Genomic DNA, 23,629 nt, shown 5'->3' with positions numbered 1-23,629 from the left:
CATCCCAGGGCAGGGTGTTGCAATCATGAGAATTATGCACCGCTTGCCGAACACTTTGGTGCCAAAAGGCCATGGCATCACTATAAACGTGAAGCCATGGCCTCCTAGATTAGACAGCAAACCGCCATATCGTGGAGGCCATGGGTACGCCATGAAGAGGCTGACTAGGCTTGGCAAATGTGGCACGCCGATCTTTGCTAATGCCCTGCTGCCATTGATGTCGCCCCATGAAGCTATGGCAAAGTGAAATGCGAAATGGAAGGGTAAGTCTCACTTCACTTGTATTATGAATTTTTATGAGCTATAAGATGGGTTTGAGTGGGTCAATTTTGATCATTTATTTAGCTCTTTATTTCATGGCATGCTGAGAATAGATCTAGAGTAAATATGGTGACCTAGAAAAAGCGTACCACGGCCCCTTTAAGAGCACATAAGACCACTTGTGCTGCCTGATGCAGCAGAACACTCTGCACCACGCTCAATGTCTATAGAGTTTTATTGAAAATTGATGTAGTTCAGCATGGCTGTTGGCATACTCCACAGTTCCATGGTGCCATGTTCTCTTATGTCTGCTCAAGTAATTCGCCCGCACAAACGACTTGGAGCAGACAGCTCAACGGTATGGTTGGTCACCAATATGAATGCTCAGGTGTTGCTTCCTGGCACTCTTCAGTGAGAATTTCTGAGTGCATGAAGGGCACTGAAATGGATTCTCGCCTGTGTGGGCTCCCAGGTGTTCCTTCACGCTGAACTTTTGCGAGAAGCTTTCAGGGCATGAAGGGCACCATCATGGCTTCTCAACTGTGTGGGTGTGCAGGTGGGTGTTCAGTTGGGACTTTCGTGAGAAGCTCTGAAGGCATGAACGGCACTGATATGGCTTCTCGCCTGTGTGGGTGCGCAGGTGGTCTTTCAGGTGAGTCTTGTTTGAGAAAGTACAAGGGCATGAAGGACACTGCTATGGCTTCTCGCCTGTATGGGTGCGCAGGTGGATTTTGAGTTGGGACTTTCGTGAGAAGCTCTGAAGGCATGAACGGCACTGATATGGCTTCTCACCTGTGTGGATACGCAGGTGGACAGTCAGGTTGGTGTTTCGTGAGAAGCTTTGAGGGCACGAAGGGCATTGAAATGGCTTCTCGCCTGTGTGGGTTTGCAGGTGGTATTTCATGCTGTCCTTTTGCGAGAAGCGTTTAGGGCATGAAGGGCACTGCCATGGCTTCTCACCTGTGTGGGTACGCAGGTGGACAGTCAGGTTGGTGTTTCGTGCGAAGCTTCGAGGGCATGAAGGGCATTGATATGGCTTCTCGCCTGTGTGGGTGCGCAGGTGGTCTTTCAGGTGATTCTTGTTTGAGAAAGTACGAGGGCATGAAGGACACTGCAATGGCTTCTCGCCTGTATGGGTGCGCAGGTGGATTTTGAGTTGGGACTTTCGTGAGAAGCTCTCAAGGCATGAACGGCACTGATATGGCTTCTCACCTGTGTGGGTACGCAGGTGGACAGTCAGGTTGGTGTTTCGTGAGAAGCTTCGAGGGCACGAAGGGCATTGAAATGGCTTCTCGCCTGTGTGGGTTCGCAGGTGGTATTCCATGCTGGCCTTATGCAAGAAGCGTTTAGGGCATGAAGGGCACTGCCATGGCTTCTCACCTGTGTGGGTACGCAGGTGGACAGTCAGGTTGGTGTTTCGTGCGAAGCTTAGAGGGCATGAAGGGCATTGATATGGCTTCTCGCCTGTGTGGGTGCGCAGGTGGTCTTTCAGGTGAGTCTTGTGTGAGAAAGTACGAGGGCATGAAGGACACTGCAATGGCTTCTCGCCTGTATGGGTGCACAGGTGGATTTTGAGTAGGTACTTTTGTGAGAAGCTCCGAAGGCATGAAGGGCATTGAAATGGCTTCTCGCCTGTGTGGGTGCGCAGGTGGTTTATCATGTTGGACTGTTGCGAGAAGCTTCGAGGGCATGAAGGGCACTGCCACGGCTTCTCACCTGTGTGGATGCGCAGGTGGGTTTTCAGGTGGGCCTTTCGTGAGAAGCTCCGAGGGCAGAAATGGCACTTGAACAGACGCTTGCTAGTATCCACCTTGGCATGTGCTTCCGGACGAAACAGTTTATCAGCCTCATAGTCACAGAGATGATCTTGGTGGAGGCATCCCTGCTGTGAAGTGTCAACATTGGCTGTTGATGGAGAAATAGAAGCCCTCGATGCTGCACAAATGAAACAAAAGTAGTACAGTTGAACCCACTTATAACAATATTCAAGTGCCATGAAAATTTTATTGTTATAACCGGGCTGAATGAAAAAATCTAAATAAAGGGTTGGCATGGCTGTTGTGAGAAAACTATAATGGCGAGGAGACCAGTGTCTCCACCCCCCAACACCTTCCTCAGTCTGGCTGCTGATTGTGTTGACTCGTTAAACTGTTCAACTATGCTTCCCCCACACTCCAATCATGTGTAACAAGGCACAGCCGGCGTTGGCACTGCTATAACAAATGCAACGCGGGGTGTCACGGGCAGCAAGTGGCAAGCGAGCTCCGACGAGGCGTCGCTTCGGTGGCCTCAAAAGGAGCCTTTTAAAAAATGCGAGAAAGTTGCCGCAGCAGCCCCTCAGCTTGAGAAGTACAGAAGAAACGCTGGGGTGATAACGCCACAAGCACCTGACCATATACTTCTCACTGTATTGCACGAGAAAACCCTATGTCCGTCAGCTATGCTTGCTTTTTACGAAGCTTGCCGATAGCCTTCTCCAAGGCATTCCGGTGTTTCATGTAGTGCAGTGGAAGGTCCCTCGTGAAAACGAAGCCCCAGAGAGATTGAATAATCTGCGGGCCTTCTGCAAGGGCATCGTTGCGGCACACTGCTCTACCGCTTCATCGCTGCCATCATCAGCATCTTCATTTCTAAATATACAGCAGTGCACTTTCTTTCACCGACGTCGTACACTGCAGATGGTCAGCGGGTGGATCAGCCGTCTTCCGTTTTGGCAGCGAGTCAAACGAGGCTAGGAAACCACGTGGCCAGGAATGACTTCGACGCAAGCAACAAAAACGAGCGTGAATGTCTTAAACTGCTAGAAAAACTGCGTGGTATGACGGGCCAGCCGGCCAGCATGCAATCGCGGAGAAGCACAGCGCTATCAGCGCAGTTGGCGCGGACCATTTGTGTTTTGGAGGGTGGTGCGGCTTAAAGCTATGGGCGCAATCCATTCTTTTTTCGAAGGGTTGAAATGGTGACGGGAAAGAGGCACATAAGGCTGCCGATGCGGAAAAGGCTGGAGATCAGCGCGGCAGCATATGGCGGATCAATTTATTTCTTTCTTTTTTCAAAGATTTCGCATTCCATTACCTTCCGGCACGGACACCCAGTGGCCGGACTTCATTGTTAAACCCATAATGCTGCCTCATGGCATTGTAATAAGCGAGTTAATTAACCATAGAAAACATACAAAAGTTGACACCATTGTTAGAACCGGTATCGTTATAAGTGCGTTCGACCGTATTATGAAATGCGAAAGAACAGATACTAAAGTTAATGATGAGCTTTGTTTTTTTTATTTGGGATGTTTTGAGGGTGATTTCAGGTATAATAGAACAAATGACGCCTAGTGGTCCTTTTTGATTTACAGTAAAAGCTCGTTAATTCGACCCTCGTTAATTCGGAAAATCAGTTAATTCGGACACGTCCTTTGGTCCCGGCAGGCGTTTGCATTATTTAATGCAATGAAACTCTCGTTAATTCGGACGTATATGGCCGCACATCGGTTAATTCGGACAACTGTCGGTGCTCGGCGAGCGCGGAGCGCCGCAAATGTACGACGCAAACGAGCTATAACTAGAGTGTACTCTATCTACCATAACGGCGTTAGCGTCCACCGAAACAAAGGCACGGAGTTCGCATCGCCACAGCCATCAGTGGAAATCGTACGGGAATGACAGCTACGCCTGAACGCTTCGTGCCTATTTGAGCCTTTAAAACTTTTGTTCTTGCGTTTGCTGGCGCGCATAGCACCGCGTTGGCTGCGTGCCTTCAAAACTGCATAGTCGCCATCCGTGATCGTGTTGATAGCGGCCGCGGTTTCATCCACAGCGGTTGCGGCAAAAAGTAGTTTCGTTTTCACTCAGTGTCCGTGCCGCCAGGGAATGGAATACGAACTCCATGAAAAAAATAAATAAATAAATAAATTTGAGCTATTCCACGCCGCCGCACGTTGTTTTCCATCCTTCTCCGCATCGCCAGCCTCGCGCGCCTCTGTCCCGTTGCCCTTCCACCCCTCCGAACACGAATGGTCCGCGCCCGTGGCTCTGTAAGCCACGCCACCCTCCGAAGCATGAATGGACCATGCCAAAACAACTTTAGCGCCCACTGAAACGAAGCGACGGAGTTCGGATCGCTGTAGTCATCACTAAAAATCATACTGGAATGACAACAACGCTGGAAGGCTTCGTGCCTATTTGTGCATTTAAAGCTTGCGTTTACCGCCGCACATAGCACCGCGTTGGCCGCGTGCCTTCATAACTGCGTAGTCACCATCCATGATAGTCTCGATAGCGGCCGCGATTCCGTCCGCCGCGGTTGCGGAAAAGAGTAGTTTCATTTTGACTCGGTACGCACGTCGGCCGCGTGCTTTCATAACTCGGTAGTCGCCATGCATGATCGCGTTGATATCGACAGCGGTTTCGTCCGCAGTTGCAGCAAACGGTAGTTTCGGTTTGACTCTGCGTGCGTCGGCCGCGTGCATTGCATTGGCGAAAAAATAAACGGCATGTACACGCGCTAGTGAAAAACGCGTCATCGGATGAAGACGCGCGCCGCGGCCGCGATGTGAAGGAAGTCGCGAGACCTTCGCCGCTGCAAGCTCTAATCAGTCACGAGATAACGAGAATTGCAGCTTCTGCATTGCGTTTATGCAAAATAGAAACAAATTTGCAGATTAATACTGCAAATAATAGGGTGTTGACGCAGTAAGCATTTGTTTATTGTTTTCTTGATGCCCTCGATAATTCGAAATTCGCTTAATTCGGACATTTCTTGCGGTCCCGCGAAATCCGAATTAACGAGCTTTTACTGTACTCAATATTTCTGCATCTGAATGCTTCATGACTGTTTGTGAAGGCCAGCAATGTTTGTGAAAACCCTCAATGTTCATCTGAAGTGCCAGTGTTTCTGCCTTTTGATTTAAAACATCACCAGACACCAGCACCATGCTTGGCGATCATGAATTTCAACTACATCAGAAACCCTTCCTCAAGTTTTGGGTGGACACCTTGGCAGACATCCCTTTGTCGGGATCCAGCAGATTTCTCGGCTGCTTTTAAAATCTACACCTTGCTTTTTGGGAGTGTAATACTGTCCGCTTCGAGATTTCGAATTCCTTTGTGCCGACTACATTCAATCAGCCATAAATTCAATCGTCTATTTGCTATAATTTCCTCGCTTCGAAGACTTTATCGAATTGGAGGCGGACAACGAAGACAGTGTCAATGCCATTTGTAGCAGCTGCCGATGAAACCACTGTAGACGATCGGTTGTTGAAGCGGCTGAGCCTAACGTCGCGTCATGCAGCGTGGGCCGGCTCACGCTTTTTGCCCATCGAAACCGCCCTAGTGCCAATCACACGAGGGGCACCTCGCGGCTACACTCGGATATCGCCTGTACACAAGGAGGAAGCACGGAAACATGCACGCTTTCAGTCACGGAGGGACTTGCTGCGTGCAAGTGTTGGCCTCGACAATAGGGGTGCGCCGCCAGAAGTTGCGAGAGACGCTTACCACACACTCGCGTGCCCTGCAATATTTTATGGCCGAGCGTACAACTGACCACATGTGACTGACAAGTGCCAACAGCAACGTCAGCACGAAGCCTCGTGGGAGGGCGCAACAAGCGGTGCCTGCTATCGAGGCTGTACCGGAACAGCCCAACAGAATACTAGTAGATTCAACTCATTGCAAAGGCAAAGAAATTTGCTCACTAGTGTGTCGCTTCTCGAAGTGGAAAGGCTTGACCTTTCGCATCAGCAAAAGGTTTTAGCATGAGGTTTTAGCACATTGTAATAGGAGTGCTGCTGAAAACAACTACTCGCTGGGATAAATTGGCGGTACAGAAGAATTGGCGATACATCAGCCACTGCGCAAAAAACCTGAAGCTACTATCGACAGGAGAGGATCAAAACGAGTGCATGGCCAGCAATCACTTGAAGACGCCTACAGGTTGGCTGAAGCGATGGCTGGCGTGCACCTCAGGCACCCGGTACATGCTGCTCATTGCTTGATGACAGTGTTACGCCTGTCTAGAGCTGCTTAGACATGTGCTTTGGGACGTCGTGACTCAAAGCTGTCCCAGAACAAGAATACTGACAGTTGCCGTGCAAGTTTCGCCTCTCTCAATGAAAGAGCATATTGATGAAACAAAGTATGTTTTGTAGTTATTTGCATTAAAGAATTATCTTCGAGTTTTAATCACCTCAAACACAGCGGTCGACTTACACTCGTGCATTGATATGTATCCACGTTTTTACATTATTATACTCATTTAGGCATAACTAAGAGACTCACTGGGTTTAACATTATCGTAAAGCCATGCCAGGGCTTCAACAGCACCAGGGCACGAAGGCTCTGGATTAAGCTCTACAACCTAAGGTGCTACAATGCGCTCAGAAGAGCAGTATTTTTACATTTTGCCCTAATCAGAATGCAGACAAGAATCACAAACCAGCTAATGTATCCTCGGCAGCAGAATGTCATACAAGCTTCAGCAGGTCGTACCAAGCTAGGCAGACTTGGCTATCTAGCACAAACTTAGACAAGCAAGCAATTGTAAGAGAAGTGCCAGTCACTACCCACCTGAGGTGGAGCTTGACTGATCCACAGTCTCTATAGTCTGCACGCTCGTCGACTTGCTGGCTGCTTTGAAGGAGCACCCAACAGACTGGTCAGTCAGAGGCAAGAAGCTGCACTGCGTGCCAACCTCCTTCTGACCGATGACCTTGGAAAGGGCGTGGTATGCCATTTTGGCAGTGATACTTTCTGCTAGGCTCATCGCATTTGTGAGGCCTGCAGAAAATAATTGCAGCAATTGCAGTCCTGTTACAGCATCGAGAACAAGAGGTAAATCCAACAATAGAATAAATGCCGGGGCACCTTACATTGCATAGCCATAGAACACAACAACACCCTTTCGGTTCAGTATTCTTAAGCGGCTACAAGGGACAATGCACACTGAATACTAGAAAGCCGGGCAACCTTTTTCAGTGCAAGGTTTACGACAGCAGAACGTATCTCCAAGTTTTTTTTCATCTCATACATTTTAAAGCTATTGGTGGAGTCTAACTAATGCTAAGTGATTGCAAGATCCTAAGGTCATCGCCATTAGCAAAGGTAATGTCCACTGGAGGATCCCAGTTGACCCATACCTTGTGCCAGTTGATACCATCCTACGCTTGCAAGTTTTCTATTTCATCACACTACCTAATTATCTGCTGTCTACGATTACACGTCAGTTCTATTGGTATCCATTCAGTAGCCACAGTAAACTGTCAGTTACCTGCACAACACATTACAGTAATTGTCAAAGTGCATTTTTAATGCAAGAACATTCATTAAGAATTTCACCTAGTTAGCAGTAGGTCTGTATGTATGTATGCATGCATGTCCAGACCTAACCAGGGGCAGTCCACATTTTTTTTTAGAGGGGGGGGGGGGGGGGGGTCAGCTTATGTCAATGATGATGATGATGAAAGTAGCATTTCTTATTTATGGAAATGCACCGTTTCTACTCACGATAAACCCGCCTCTTATACGGCTAGTGCAACAGCTGTAGCAAAGCCAGGTATCGGTTTCTCCGAACTTATAGGAAAAGAATGTTGCCCAACACAGCCATGAGTTTGACGGTTGTGCCTGATAATATAATCAAGTCTCGCACGTTGTGGATAACGCGTGGACATTTACTCGGCGGCGCCACTGTCGCATGTACTAACTTTTGTTCGTGACGCGTGCGTTGATAGGCCTTGTGACATGTTTCGCCGGCGTATGTGTAGTGATTTAAGGTTGGGGGGATGAGGGGATGCGCGACTCTCACGCGTCCCCTGATGTTTTCCCCGCATGGCTCCCATAATCCGGCTTCGCCGCGTAGCTTTAGGGCGGCGGAGTTGCGGCGCATTGCGAGAGATGGCGCGAGTGTCGCGATGCTAACGCCACCGAACGGCGGGGGGATTTGGGAGAAAAAGGTTGAAGGCTCTCGCTCTTTGGCTTGAGATCGGCGAGCAACACGCACGAATGCTTCGCGCGTGCGCCGGACCGCTTCGCGAGGCTAAGAGCAGGACACCGGTATGGACGAACACGGATCGTTCGAGCGCGCCACCGTTCGCGTGACTGTACACGTGAACGACTAGGTGATGGTGTCATAGCATGGGGCGAACGTATTCGCTCGCTATCGGGTCGCGGTGAGTCGGACTTCCTTGATTTGTCGCGCGCCCGTGTGAATGTTCGATTGGTTGTAATTCGGCTAGAGTATGTTAGTGTATGTAAGGTGCAATAAATGCCCTTTTGATTGTTTGCACTACTGTGTTGTCGTTCCTTTGACCCAAGAGCATGTATGAGACCCCACACGTTATCGCCCTTTGCAGCCGAGTTGATGCCACCATGACCGAGGTGGACAAAGTAAGTGACGTCCTGAAAGGCACTGCTGATGATGCTTTCAACTTGCTGGTCTTTAAGAACTGCTCGACCGTTGAAGACATTATCAAGGAATGCCGGCGTTTTGAAGCACTGAAGAGTCACCACATCACCCAACAATTCATGCGGCTTCCAAACACGGCCGCTACATCGTCCTGCGCGGACGTTCAGTTGCCCAATCAGCAACCGCCCACTGATAGCCTTGTCCGCACTGTGCGTCTTGAAATTGAGGCGGTGTCGCCACCTTCCTATTTCGCACGCCCTCATCATTCCCGACAGACAGTCTCTTTAATCCAAGCCGTCATGAGGTCGTTGTTTCAGTTGACTGGCGTTCCCTGTGTACGAGGACTAATCTAAACTAAAACTTTCGCACACTATTCAGACGCATCGCTCTCGGCGCAGCAGATAGACCCAGACTTATGACTAAGTCAGACACTGAGGATGCAATTGGCAAGTGATAGTGTGCCTGATACAAAAGACATTGGTGAACAACAGCGGTCCCATAGAAGAATATCTCACAGCTGAGAATGGTAGTTGTAGTTCGCAACACAATTCTTTCTCTACGATTTATTGTCTCAGGACCGCTGGAAACAAGTTTTCTGGATTCTTCTTCAGCTGTGTCTTTAGTGATGGCACCAGGCCATCAAGTGCAATACAATATTATAAGTGTTTCGGCCTACACCATTTTAAATGCGAGGTTAACACATTGCAGGAACTTCCAACATTGAAGTGGCCAACCTAAATAATTTAAATATGTGAACAAGCCTTGTCACCTGTCTAGCACGATAGTGATAGGGTATCATACATCACTCAAGCCACCATTACTTAACTCCTCCTTTACTGGAGCAGCACAAGTAATAGAAGCAACAGCTCGGCTTGAGCAAATGGATATACATACGAAATTCTGGACTGAGCCAACCAGCAGCAATCGGCAACTGCGCCTATTTGTTGTCAACGATGCAGAATTGGGCTAGATCTTCATGGGCACAACAAACATCAGCAGAAGCTGTAAAGACAGCAGCACAGCAAAGTAAAACACATTAGACAAATGGCGGTACACATAGCCAGGGATATGGGCCTAGGGCCACTTCAGCATGTAACTGCCATAAATTGAAACATATGCTCCTCACGCAATCGGGAAAGAACGTTCCTTTAGCTGTAAGCATAATGAGTGTATGGAGTTCGTCTAATAGTTCGTAATTGATATCCTAAAAATAGCACAGATAAAAATTGAGGCAGACACAATGCCTGTATCATCTGCCTTCTTGGTGTCTTTACAATGTCGACCACAGATGCAAAGTTACGCACAGCGAATGGAACGGCCATGTTTATAATAGAGCGACGAGCTGATCCGTGCACTGATATATGTCTGCCTTTGAAAGTGCTCGGAAGCGACAGCAGCTGGCAAGTGAGTTTTTCAATCACGTGCCCACTCGCCACACACACTTGGCATGACCCAACTCCACGGGGTGGGGGTCGTCTATTGATGAAGTGCTGATGGGCTGGGGGCCTCTGTATCTTTCTGACGCGTCCCCCAGTCCAGTGAATTATAACTTATGCACCAGACGAAATGGACATGTCCACTAGGTGGACACTTCCAGAATACCCTTCAGCTCGCACAAAAGAGCAGCTAAGAAGATTTAAGCGAAGGAAATAGACTGTCCCTATCTGAGTGTGACAAATGGAAAGTGCTAACGCCCCAGCTGGTGTCAGCACAAGCAGTGAGGAAGGGAAAGAAATGCAGTCGCGTGTGTGACCACTGCTGAGCACAATAGCACAACTATCCCGTGACCTCCGCATAAGAGACGCATAACTCATAAAGGTGGACAAAAAAAGAACACCCACCAGACAGCATTTGCAGAATTAACACTTCAATGCAATATGCTTGTGCTGGCGCGTTGGAAGGTGCCACCACTTTTACGTCGCGACTAAACACACGCATGTTACACATTGCTAACAGTGGCACTCTATTGTTTCAACTAAGGGCAGCGCATCGGAACGGCAGCAGTGCTCCTCGAGGGCACGAATAAGTGGATCTGCGACCTCTGCAAGACTGCGGCATCTGTTTCGCGCCAGCTGGCATTTTGAGATCACTTTATATACCGCAAACGCGGTTATTCCTACGAGTGTCAGCACAAGAATAGGTACTCGTACAAAACTCTTGGAAGTACTCTCACCTTTTGTTTTTCCAGATGCGTTTCGGTAGCACATTAGAGAAGGGAAACTCTACCTTCCACAGTGGTGCAGCGGACGCGCATGGTTCTTACTTAGGAATAAACATGGGAATAAGAAACATTTGCCCGGCCGATACAAAGGCCACACAAAGAATAAAGCCTCAAAACACCTATGAAGCGGTACATCTGGCCAAACCACAGAACACCCATAGACGTCAGACTCTGGAGTTTTGCAAGACGCGTAGCGCCACCTGTCGGTGCGAAGAGGTAATAATTGAGTAGTGCAAAGTCCGACTCCCTTGCTAAGTTGCCTAAGCAGCTAGCGAGTGCGAAACAACGATTTAACTTAATTTTGGTTCATATTGCGAATGTTTTGCGCATTTAACAGCCAGAATGAGAGCTATGAATTTCTCCGCTAGTCGGACGTGCCGCCGAACTGCCGTAAAGTTCTTGTTGGCTCACTCCTTCTATGGCGATGGCGAGCACGACGGCAACCGCGACAGCTCCGCGCGCTACGAAGAAACGCCGCAATCGACGTTACTGTTGCGTTGTAAATTGCCATGAACGTGAAGGACTGAATAACAACGTTCAGTTTTACCGATTTTCATCGCGGTCGTATGAAGGAGAAAGGAGAGAGCGCTAGATACGGGCCGTTCGCGTGTTGGGTAAGCGAATTACTCGCATTCTCCACAACACAGCCGCTCACATGAGAAAGTGTGATAATGTTGTTCTGCTGTAATTGTGTTGCGTAGCCCTTACGGGGGACCATGGAAACCAAGTGAAAACTGAGGAATCTGCAGCCGCCTCTTCGTTGGCAACAGAATAAACAAAGTTGTGAACCATCCTGCGTATGTGCCATCGATGTTTCTACCTGTTTACACACGTCCGCCTCCACTTTACTCAGCAAGTGTAACGGAGAGATTTGGCAGGTCAGTTTAACCAAACATTTTGGTTCCTTTATGAATTCAAAATCATGTTCTAGGGAATTGTGGTATCGCGAGCTTATTTCTAGTTTCGGCTTTTTCGATACAACGAGCACGTTTCGCAATGCACTGAGCCCTCTTGACAGCGTTTTTCTTTTTTTTTTTTTTTGTAATCTGAGAAATAAAGTTGCTGTGGGAGCACTGGATGAGTAATTGCGAAGTAACGCACGTGTTTAGAAAAAAAAAATGTCGCGTTTCTTTACATTCATTTGTGCGCGTGTGTTGTTTTAAGCGTCTGCTGGTTTGTTTTGCCTTCGGTTGTATCCCGCGAAAGCGGACACGCACGTATCTCCATTTGCAGTAAATACAAACGGAAGACAACCGTGAAGAAAACATTCGAAGATGCGGGATAACACGCTCGAACGCCCAAGAAGCGAGAGCTGAAGCGAGAACGCAACTGAAAAGGCGAAGGTCGCCAGGGCCGTCCGCCCCTGATAAAGCGAGCTTTGTACCACTGACCGTAAGCTACATAGTTACCTGACTTAATCGTATATGTACTTCATCGCTTTGACATTATGTACGTACCCAAATTTAACACATTTAGGCGCTAGAGAACGGACGTCGGAGTGCTTGCCTCGAACTCGACGTTGTACGATGCTCGCTGTACTTGCGAGTTGCAGCGCGCCGAAATAACACCTGAAACTTCTTTTACATTGTACACGTACTTCGCCCTGCTCCCTTTCCGAAGCGTGGATGGGCGGAAGAAGCTTTCCAGGTCCTTGATTTTTAGGAAACCGTGCCTTTAAAAAACCGAAAGACGGGGCTCTATTGTGGCCTATGCAGCTTCGCTTGCGGACAGCTCTCTTTGCACTACTCAGTTTGCGCCAAGGCTGCGATGGGGGCGCTGGTGGCGGGTTTTTCCGCAGCGCCGCCTGGGCAGAGTCTGACGTCTATAGAGTGACCTAGAATATGGGAGAGTGTCCAAAGCGCCGCGCGAATGCATGGCAGGAGCGAGGACCTTTTTGTGTGAACTCCCGCGCCGCGGCGCTGCTGTACCGGACCCGTGGGCTTTCTCCGCTGCGGAAGCCGCGCGAAAGCGGCGGGCGTCTGCTACGAGCCTGATATTTTGGTTGCTATTAGCCAACATCGCAATAATTTGGGATATATTAAGTACCACGTCACCACAAGGTAATACCGCAGTGACTCACCGCACAGAGAACGTGTTTGCCGGCTGTGGATACTCGTATTTTTTTTATATATTTCCTTCTAGCTCGCTTGGTCCGCGCTTACGCGGCTGTTTGAGTAACGCATTCCGCGCGGTTACTTCATTTAGTTATGCGTGGAATGAGCAACGCGAACGTGCTGCAGGAGAAAATAAGCTGGAGATCGCGATGATAACCAGGATAATGTGGCAGATATGGTTAGCTCATGCTAACGCTTTCTCACCCTATCGTTTCCTCTCTTTTAATTAATGCATTCGATTTGTTTTATAAGACTGCCTCCCGCGCTATGCTATCTCTTTGTTAAGGCGAAATCCATAACAGGCTCTTGGGAAGCGTAATGTGTCCGTCGGTGGGGCCGCGGTACCAAAAATAAATACAAACCACGTAACTCTCGCGTCTCGTTCACTTGGTATATATTCCAAAGTATAGCGTGGAAAGGCACAAATGTGTGACTAAGATGACTGATGGGTCATGGCATTAGTAACTTGACATACTTGCATTCACGTGGCGATTAACGACAACAATATCACGTGTGGTGCAAACCCGCATTTTTCGGCCAGAAATCCCTCTGATGGTGTGGGTCTGACCATAAGAACGTGTTGAATGCCAATCTCGATCTCAGCTGTCGAACTTGCTCATATATCATGAAGAACTGAGAGCACAGGTAAAGGGTAATAATAGCAATGATAATTTCTGGGGTTTTACATCCAAAAATCACAATATGGCTATGATAAACGCCGTATCGGAGGGCTCCGGCAATTTCGACCGCCTGGGGTTCTTTAACGTGCACCTATATCTATGTACACGGGTGTTTTATGCATTTCGCCTCCATCGAAATGTAAGCCGGCGTAGCCAGGAATCGAACCCGCGTCCTCGAGCTTAGCAGTACAACCTACCAAACCCACTAAGCTACCACGGCATGTAGGTAAAGGGTACGCGAGAAATATACGGCGAAAAAAAAATCAAGACAAACCAAAATAAATAAAACGCCAACAGTGCAACATTGTGTACGTATGCCTTATTTCATAATTACGAGCGAACGTCAGAAAACGAACGTGACGCATTACGGATGTGCAACTCGTCTTTCGCCTTCTTGTATTGCAAGAGTGCAAACACTAAGCGAATTCTAACATAAAAGTAACTTTAGGAATATTTATTGCTTATGCTCGCTGGTTCGAACACAGCAAATATAATTACTGATAAATAATTATGTACTTGTAGTTACGTAATGAAAGAGGCAATTACCAGAACATAAACTTCTCATGTTTCAATGATATAAGGTAACTATTTTGGGGATATGTAGAATCAATAGCAATATTTGTAGTGCATAAAAGATTGTAATCTTTAAGACGATTTTCCACTCAATATAATGCAAGCACAAACATCGTCACGCGCCATGAATGCTTGTTATTTTATGTAAAAAAATCACACGTTAAGCAATAACATGAGAAGTTATATGTTGGTAATTTCAGAGAGGATTCACGGAAACAAGGCTATTGCTGCAATAACTTTTGCATAAGAAATGAGTGAATAGCTAGGCCCCAGTGGTAGCTATCTATTCATTTCAATGTAGAAAAATATATATTTGTTCACCTTTTTAATGTTTGTTTACATATTGGCTGGAATATCTTTTCTTTCGAATGTCTGAATTTGAAACCAGCTTCACTCACTGTGAACCTTAAGGTACATCATGAGCGAAGTTTGTATTGAGGAGATAGCGTACAGCAAGAATTGTTCGTGTACGCTATCTCTGAAGCGAAATAAGCCAACAATATTGCGGCGTTAGGGCCTCCTCTGTTCCTTCTCGTGTTTCCCTTACACCTTCTCACGGAGCTCTGTTCATAATAAGGTATTGTCGAGGTTAAAAAAATTATGAATAAATACATATGCATATGGCTCTAAACTACTACTAACCGTGAGCGAAATGCGCGTAGCGGTGAGCGAAGCGGTCACGGCACGCACGTAAGTATTTCACTTGACTGCGCGAGTAATTTACATTTTTCGTTGCTTTATTCTTGCAAGCATGGTGCTATTGCCCGCGTACCCATGCGAATAACGTTTTTTTTTACGTTCTTTTCTTGCGCGGGCTCATTTAGCGCGTTTCTAGTCACGCACAATTACAGTAATACTGTTCCCGAATTCTAGCACCGGAGCTAGGCCGCGCTGATCAGTTTGATACGTTAGTTTTCGCATTATCTTGCTGCCCAAGCACAAAGATACGCTCAAAGATGGGTAAGCTCCATGCAGCACCACACTGTTGATGTTAAATAGAGTTTAAGTGCTTTGCGTGGAAAATGAATGCAAAAAACTACAGCGCGTAGCAGACGACCTTCGCTTCCCGCGCGCTTCGCGAGCGCGAAAAGCCCACGGGTCCGGAGCAGCAGCGGCGCGGCGCGGCAGTTCACAGAAAAAGGCCCTCGCCGGAGCCGGCGCTTTGGACACTCTCCAATATTCTAGGTCACTCTAACGTCTATACCCAAACGAGCGCCGCTAGCGCGTCTCCGCGCCAAGTGAGAAAATCTATGGCCTTCTGTGCATAGAGTTTCTCAAAGGAGGCATTGGTTTCTCCGGTTTCTGTATCGAGTTCCAGTAGGTCGTGCCATTTGGTCGTGCACATAGGAGGCTATGGTCATAGAATAAAGACCAACTTTGCTATGGTCGTGTCAACTAGTCGCAACTTATATGAACTGCAGGGGGCGCTGCAAAAACTGACCGCGTTTTTTTTTTTTTTTTTTATTTGGTTGATAGAAGTGTTAGGATACCCGTGCTATCTATATATATTGTTTTCATGCTTTTTTAGTTTCTTGGTTAGTTTAGTAGGACGTTAGTAGGTAGCGAATAGTTCAAATTTTTTTGGAAGCGGGTTGTGGCGCACGTGTTGCATGGTGAAAGCAGTGTAAAGCGGCAGTTTTAAACCGCGTTAGGGAAGCTAGCGGAGGTAGCCGGATAGCGAGTTTGCCGTACGGCTTACCGTGGGGGTTTTGTTCAGGTATTTTGGTGGGCTTTCTCGTTAGGTGGACGGGTGGACAATGGTGCGGCAGGCTAGGAAGGACAGGGGTGATGACGAGCTGGTGCAGTGCGAGGAGTGCAAACGTTGGTGTTATTTGGACGAGACGCACTTCGCCAGTTTAGCCGACGCTGAGGAGGCTTGCTTCGCGTGCAGGTCGTGTGAAGGGTTTAAGGGGGCTGTGCGGCGGATGGAAGGGGAATGGGCAGCCAGTGTGGAAGAGCTCAAAGGGGAGCTGAAGGTGGAGCGAGAGCGGCGAATTGAGCTCGAAACTCGGATCGGCGAGTTGCTTAACAGGGAGGGGGCCGAGGCCGTCCTGGTAAAGCGAATAGCTGGCGAGCTACAAGAAGAACGGGTAAAGCGGGCCGTGCTGGAAGAGCGGGTGGAGGCGCTAATGGCACAGGCGGCGCGTAATCCCGGGTCAGCTCAGGCAGGCGGCGGGGACAGCGCGGAGACTCAGGCCTGCCATGCGAGCAGGGAGGGACGCCTAGGGGCCGTTGAACAGCAGGCGAGAGCCGGCGGCAACACGGCGGTTCCACAACTCTACAGCGAGGTAGTGCGGCAGGCTTCGGGTGGGAAGGGACGAACGGCAGGGAGCACATCGTCACGTGTCAGTGGCGCACGGCGGGTGGAGAACCAGCTAGCGCGAACTGGAGGACGACAATCGCAGGCGGGAGGCAAACGTGTAGAGCGAAGGGTCCTAGTGGTGGGGGATTCCAACGTAGCTAGGGTTGAGGAGGGCGTCCTTACAACAGTGAAGGCAGACGGGCGGGTGAGGGTGGAGGCCCAGTCAGGGAAGTGCATGGTTGACGCAATGGCAAAAGCTCAGAAGGTGGTATCGGACAACCTCGAGCATGAACATTTGGTCGTTATCCATGCTGGTCTCAACGATGTGCTGAAGGGAGGGAGCAAGAACCTAAACAGACAGTTAGAGGTTGGGTTGCGTAAACTCAGAGAAACCTCTGCGAATGTGCATGTGACCATATGCACAATCCCACAAGTCCGGGGCCAGGCTAGCGGGATGGAACGAAGTGTGCTTGAGGCTAACCGGGTCATTAGGGGTCTGAGCCGACCACTTGGGTACGGCACAATGGAGGTAAACCGGGAAGTGTACGAGTCTGGCTCCCACCCTTTTGCACAGGATAGCATTCACTACAGTGGTGCCACGGGCGGGAGCGTAGGTAGTAGGATAGGGTGCCAAGCTACGGCTTTTTTGGGGGGACCCAGAGCCCTAGACCACCAGTGCAGACGAAGACAGACCCAGAGAGGCCCCAAGATTCAAGAAACGTAGAATCGGTAGGAGAAGAAATAGACGTAAGCACCAGGGGCAAGGTCATTCTGACATAGGGTATATTAACATGCAAGGTGGCAGTAATAGGCTGAAGTGGGAGGAGATAGACGAACAACTAAGGCAAGAAAAGCTGATGGTATACGGGTTTGTGGAGACACATCTTAGGGACATGGAGCAACCTCCCTGTAATCCTGACTATGCATGGGAATATTGCAATAGAACAGAGGGCAGCAGAAAAGGGGGTGGAATTGGTGCATTCATTCATAAAAGTATGAACTGGCAAAGGGTCAAACAGGAATGCAAGGAGCATTTATGGCTAAAAGGGAAAGTTGGAGGAGAGCAGACACTCCTTGGCGTTGTATACCTGTGAACAGGAGCAAATGCCAAAGAGGAAAACAAAAAAATGCTGGAATGCATATCAAGTGACGTTAATGAGCTAGGAGAAGGGTGCGAGATTATTATACTAGGAGATATGAACGCACACATAGAAGACATGGACGGGTACACAGACTCAACAGGCAACATGATGCTGGATATGTTTGAAATGCATGACTTAGTTGTATGCAACAGTACTGAGAAGTGTGAAGGGCACATAACATGGGAGGTAGGGAGCCTGCAGTCGACGCTAGATTATGGACTAATGTCACATAGGATGCACGATAGGCTAAATGTAATGAGCATAGATGAATATGGCTCCAGAAGTCTAGGTAGTGATCACAAACGTATTAAGGTGAGTTTTAGAAGGGAAATGAAAGTAGGTAGGAGGCAAGATGAACAACCAGGTGGGATATTTTACTCAGAAAAGCAGCTTGAAATAGCAACCCAGCAAATTGTGGAAGTAATTTCAGAGGATACAAATACAGAATGGACATATGCAAATTTAACAGGACTATTTGAGCTAGAGCTTACTAAGGTACGAGTCAGGACAAAAGGAAACGGAAGACGTAAACCCAAGAGCTGGTGGGATGAGGAGGTTAAGAAGGCCATAGAGAAACGTCAGGAAGCATCCAGGGAACACAGATATTCAAAGCAGAGGGGTGAACCAGAAGCTGATGTAGGCAGAAAATGGAATAACTTCTTAAGCTGTAGAAGGGAAGCATCCCATTTGATAAATGAGAAGATCAGAAGAAAGGGGAGCCAATGGTTGTCAGAAGTAAACAAAAAGGATAGAAAAGCAGCAAAGAAATTTTGGAAACATCTCAACTCCTTGAGTAATAAGACTAGCCTAGAGCAGAGGTTTATAGTTACAGCTCAAGGTGTTCGACTAGAGGGAGATGAGGCAATGGAACATATAAGAACAATGATGACAGAAAAATTTAAAGAACGAAACATAGCATGTGCTCAATCAGGTGAGGATGGACTAGTCAGTGCAGTGGCTCCACTGGCACAAAGCGAGTGGGAAAGGGCAGAGAAGAGGGTTCCTAGTAGCACGTCGACAGGTCCTGATGGCATCCCAATTATGTTGATAAAGACATTGGGCCCAAAATCTAAGAAAGCATTAAGAGAGGCAGTGAGCAAAATGATAATGGACGGTAAAGCCCCCGATGGGTGGAGACTGAGCAGGATGAGCATGATATATAAGGGAAAGGGGGACAAAGCTGACATAAACAACTACCGTCCCATAACAGTGACGTCAGTGGTTTACAGGGTGGTGATGCAGATGATAAAGGACAGACTGCAGGCATGGGTGGAGAGCGAGGAGTTGCTGGGGGAACTACAAAATGGGTTCCGAAAACAAAGAAGGTTAGAAGATAATCTGTTCTCATTGATGCAGTGTATTGAAATAGCAGAAAAGGAACACAGGCCCCTATGGCTTGCCTTTCTGGATATCAAGGGAGCCTACGACAGTGTAATCCAAAAGGATTTGTGGGACATACCGGGCACTCTAGATGTGGAAGATGGAGTAAGAAATCTTTTAAAAGATATCTATAAAAGTAACAAGGTGCTTATAAAATGGGAAAACAAGGTATCTGGGCCTATAGAGATACAGCAGAGCAGAGGCTTAGGCAGGGGTGCCCTCTGTCACCTCTGTTGTTCATGCTGTATTTACAAGGATTAGAGAAAAAATTATAGAGGAGCGGACTTGGCTTCAACCTTTCCTATTTCAAGCAAGGAGAATGGATTAAACAGTCATTACCAGGACTGATGTATGCGGATGACATTGTACTTATGGCTGACCAAAGGAGGCATTGGGCTGACAGCAAGGAATACTTGCAGAGATTAATGGACATCTGTGGTAAAGAGGGAGATAGCTTAGGTTTGAAGTTTAGTAAAGAAAAATCGGCAGTCATGACTTTTAATGATAATCAGGGCAGCGAGCATAGGATACAGGAGGTTACGTTGGAGGTGGTGGATAAGTACAAATATCTTGGAGTGTGGATAAACAATGGGGCTGAGTACCTAACGGAACATGAAAAATATGTGACGGCTAAAGGTAGCAGAAATGCAGCTGTGATGAAAAATAGGGCACTGTGGAATTACAATAGGTACGAAGTGGTGAGAGGGATTTGGAAAGGGGTGATGTTCCCTAGTTTGACTTTCGGCAATGCGGTCCTGTGCATGAGATCAGAGGTTCGAGCAAGGTTGGAAGTTAAGCAGCGAGGGGTAGGTAGACTGGCTCTGGGAGCACACGGAAATACACCAAATCAGGGGGTACAGGGTGACATGGGATGGACGTCATTCGAGGGCAGGGAAGCCAGCAGCAAGATAGAATATGAGGAGCGATTGAGAGAAATGGCAGAAAAGCGGTGGGCAAGGAGAGTTTTCAGTTATTTGTACATGAGGAATGTTGATACAAAATGGAGGAAGCTGACCAGAAAACTGTCAATCAAACTTTTGGACTGCAGGAGGGGTGCAAACCAGGAAACAGCGGTTAAGAAAAGGGGTTAAGGAAACAGAGAGGGGTCTGTGCAAAACGGGGATGCAGACGAAATCAGCACTGGGAACATACCGAACTTTCAAGCAAGAAATTGCCAAAGAAAATATCTACGATAATTCTAGGGGAAGCTCTTTGTTGTTTGAAGCCAGGACGGTAGTATTGCGGACTAAGATGTACCGAGTCAAGTACCAAAGTATAAATAGACACGTTGTGCTGTGCGTGTGGAGAAGAAGAGGAAACGGCTGAACACCTCATACTTTTCTGCAAAGGGCTTAACCCTACAGTGCAAGGCAACGGGGCTGATTTTTTCAAAGCATTGGGGTTTAGGGACAGTGAAGGCAAAATAGACTTTAAGCGGGTAGAAATAACCAAACAGAGGTTATCTGATTGGTGGATAAAATCAAGGCAGGAGTGAAATTTCACCCACCACAAAGTACAAAATAGGTTAATAGTCATGGCTAGGTGGCGTATGCCACCGCTCGGTTTAAAGGGTTCAGCGGTCAGCCTCATCCATCCATCCATCCATCCAGCGTGTGCAACATGGCGGATACAAGTAGGTACCCGCTACAGTGGTACCCGCGTCGCCGCCGCCACTGTGTTTGAAGATTTTCGTGCAGTGTGACGCCGGTTTGCGCTGTTTTATGGAAGGAAAGCGAGTTTCTTACGCTGAACACATCATTTTAGCCGATCTGAGAGAGGCACAGTGGGCAATGAGGCTGAAGTGGTCGCACGGTGTGTACAAACCTCTGGTGTGACAGCGGACCCGCACGAGATTCTGATGAAAATCACCCACGTATTCTTGAACCCACTGGTCGTGGAATCGAAGTACTCGTGCACTGCTGGATTGTCGGAAAAGCACACGCACGTTTCTGCTGATTTGATTCACTGTTAAGACACGGATAGATAGTCCGGTGTTTCGAGCATGCGAGAAAGCGGCCGGCGAAGTTGGGATACGTCACTCTGGCCTCGCCAGAATTGCCGAAATCTTACAACCTCCTCAGTTTGGCACGTTTAACATGGCCCGCAGCAGCTCACCGACTTAGGATATAAATTACGAACTACTTAGACCAACTCCATACACTCGTGATGCTTAACTAAAAGAACTGTTTTTCTGGATTGCGTGACGAGCGTATGTTTCAATTTGTTGCAGTTACGTGGTGAAGTGCCCTAGGCCCATATCCCTGGCTGTGTGCACAGCCATTTGTCTAATGTGTTTTATTTTGCTCTGCTGCTGTCTTTACAGCTTCTGCTGGTGTTTGTTGTGCCCATGAAGATCTAGCCCAACTCTGCACCGTTGACAACAAATAGTCGCAAGTGCCGATTGCTGCTGGTTGGCTCAATCCAGAATTTGGTATGTATATCCATTTACTCAAGGCGTGCTGTTGCTTCCATTACTTGTGCTGCTCCAGTACAGGAGGAGTTAAGTAATGGTGGCTGAATTGAGTGATGTATGATACACTATCACTATCGTGTTAGACAGGGGACAATGCTTGTTCACATATTTAAACTATTTAGGTTGGCCACTTCATTGTTGGAAGTTCTGGCAATGCGTTAACCTCGCATATAAAATCGTGTAGGCCAAAACACTTATTGTATTGCACTTGATGCCTGGTGCCATCACAAAAGACACAGTTGAAGAAGAATCCAGAAAACCTGTTTCCAGAGGCCCTGAGACAATAAATCGTAGAGAAAGAATTGTGTTGCAAATTACAACTACCATTCTCAGCTGTGAGCCATTCTTCTATGGGACCGCTGTGGTTCACCAACATATTTTGCATCAGGGACACTATCACTTGCCAATTGCATCCTCAGCGTCTGTGTCACAAATTTCGGCAGACTAAAGACAGACAGGGACAAGTCGTACGTTTAAGGCGAACATTTATAATCATAAGAACAAGCGGCAAAGACAACAGCGCAAAACAAAATATTTACATTGCGTCCATTGACGTGGCCACGTCACCTCGTCGTTGCGGCTTCCGACGACACGTCGTTGGGCCCGCCAATTCGTCGTAGACTGGAAATCGCTGTGTCCGACGTTCGGTTCCGTTTGGCCTGGTCAGGGGGTCAGGACGGTGGGGTGACCGACGCTCCTGGATCGCCCGGTCAACTCTGCTGGCCTGCGGATCGTGGCCGCAGGGAATCCGGGAAACGGTGCCGTCAGCGTGTAGCTGCGGCTTCCGGAGGACATCCACTCAGCTCGCGGGTCGTGGCCGTGGCAGCTGAATAACAGCTTCCACTGTGTTGTCGCCGCCTCCGCGATCCACCCGTCCTGTTCGGCCTTCAGCTCTTTCTGCCTGCCTTCGTCCCAGAGCATAGCTGGGCTGCTCTGTTTGGCTACGTGTCCCTTCTCCTGTTGGCCACGTAATGACGCGTGCACTTTTGTGCTTCTTCTTCTGCTTTCTTATTGTATTTTTTTTATTCGGATGCTGTTATTTTATAACTTATTTTTTCGTTACTTCTGCCACCGACTCCTCGTGTCTTCTTGTTCTCTTTTTATCTTCTGCTTTTTCTTCTTTCTTTCTTCCTTTATTGGCTTATGACAGTCTGGCTTAGTCATAAGTCTGCGTCTATCTGCACGACGCAATGGCTGCGCCATCAGCTATGCGTTGCTATGGTGCGCGAAAGTTTTAGTTTAGGTTAGTCCTCGTTCACAGGGAATGCCATTTAACTGAAACAAGGACCTCAACTGCTACAACCACATCAGAAATAGCTCTGCACGCCAGCAGGTTTGCTTAAATGTCTCAGCATTTGCCTGAGTTGTGGTGTTGGTATATTGTTGGTATGGTGGTATATTCTTGCAGCTTCGCCACTTGCTCTGGGCTTTGTGTAGCAGTGTGTTGTACTCCGTACATTTCTTTGTGGCATGGACATGTGGCTGCAATGAAAGCTTTTCAAGTGGATAGCTTTTTTCTATGGCTGTTTCGGTCGTTTTCGTTGCTAGTTAGAGGTCTGGAAAGGTTGGTGGCCGGACTCCGCAAGGAAAACATTCGTTCGCTCTCTTTTGTCTCTCTGCTCTTATTGCAGCAACCCATTTCTCACTCTATGTTCGTAACATGGTGTTTTTATTAATAATTTCATAAGCTATCTCTTTTTTATTGCAGTTAAATGTCTGAAGTCTCCGATCACTCTTTGTATGCAGGGATTATGACAAAATGAGTCCGCTTGATATTAACACAGCATAGGCTAGGACAAACATGAGCCAAATATTTGGGTTTGTCCAAAAGTTCGGTTTGTCACTAGCTACCGTAATGTCGCGGGCCATAATAATGATGGGAAAGACATGCGGGAAGCCGACACCGAACTGGAGCAAGCAAAGCGGTGCACACGCTCCTTTTCCATCCAGCTTAAAAGGAGAGGGAAGGAGCCTCCAGCACGCGCTTGATCGGTAGAGCTGTACTCACTCTTGCCGACGTACCTGGACTGAAGCCCTTTTTTTGAAAGTTAGCGATACAACGCTGGTAGATAAGCAAGCT

At 47.9% G+C, this 23,629-nt stretch overlaps 2 protein-coding genes across 24 annotated transcripts in view; one reads left to right on the top strand and one right to left on the bottom strand.

Moving 5' to 3' along the window:
- The window catches only part of LOC119453141 (gastrula zinc finger protein XlCGF57.1-like), a 95,770-nt gene that overhangs the window by 44,682 nt on the left and 27,459 nt on the right, over positions 1-23,629 (top strand). For 3 of the 8 annotated variants that reach the window (XM_049667589.1, XM_049667588.1, XM_037715149.2), the window contains exons 1-2: positions 20,718-20,888; positions 21,400-21,507. The exons of 1 other annotated variant lie outside the window; for it this stretch is intronic. The gene's annotated coding sequence lies outside the window, so the exon portion shown is untranslated. 4 more of the 8 variants (XM_049667585.1, XM_049667584.1, XM_049667586.1 and 1 more) reach the window with 4 other exon arrangements.
- Positions 28-23,629, bottom strand: part of LOC125939709 (zinc finger protein 84-like) — a 111,520-nt gene continuing 87,918 nt past the window's right edge. For 3 of the 16 annotated variants that reach the window (XM_049667566.1, XM_049667567.1, XM_049667568.1), the window contains 2 exons: positions 6,831-7,040; positions 479-2,196 (listed from right to left, as the gene is read on the bottom strand). In XM_049667566.1, coding sequence (XP_049523523.1) covers positions 956-2,196; positions 6,831-7,040 — 1,451 coding nt within the window. In that variant the 3' untranslated portion in view covers positions 479-955. Of the gene's footprint in view, positions 396-478; positions 2,197-6,830; positions 7,041-9,558; positions 9,667-10,837; positions 11,043-15,456; positions 15,646-23,629 lie in introns of those variants that run through there. The other 13 variants (XM_049667581.1, XM_049667574.1, XM_049667572.1 and 10 more) reach the window with 13 other exon arrangements.

This window comes from Dermacentor silvarum, chromosome 5, assembly GCF_013339745.2.
Source record: "Dermacentor silvarum isolate Dsil-2018 chromosome 5, BIME_Dsil_1.4, whole genome shotgun sequence".
In the NCBI taxonomy this organism is placed as follows: Eukaryota; Metazoa; Arthropoda; class Arachnida; order Ixodida; family Ixodidae; genus Dermacentor; species Dermacentor silvarum.
This window is presented reverse-complemented; position numbering and strand designations above follow the sequence as displayed.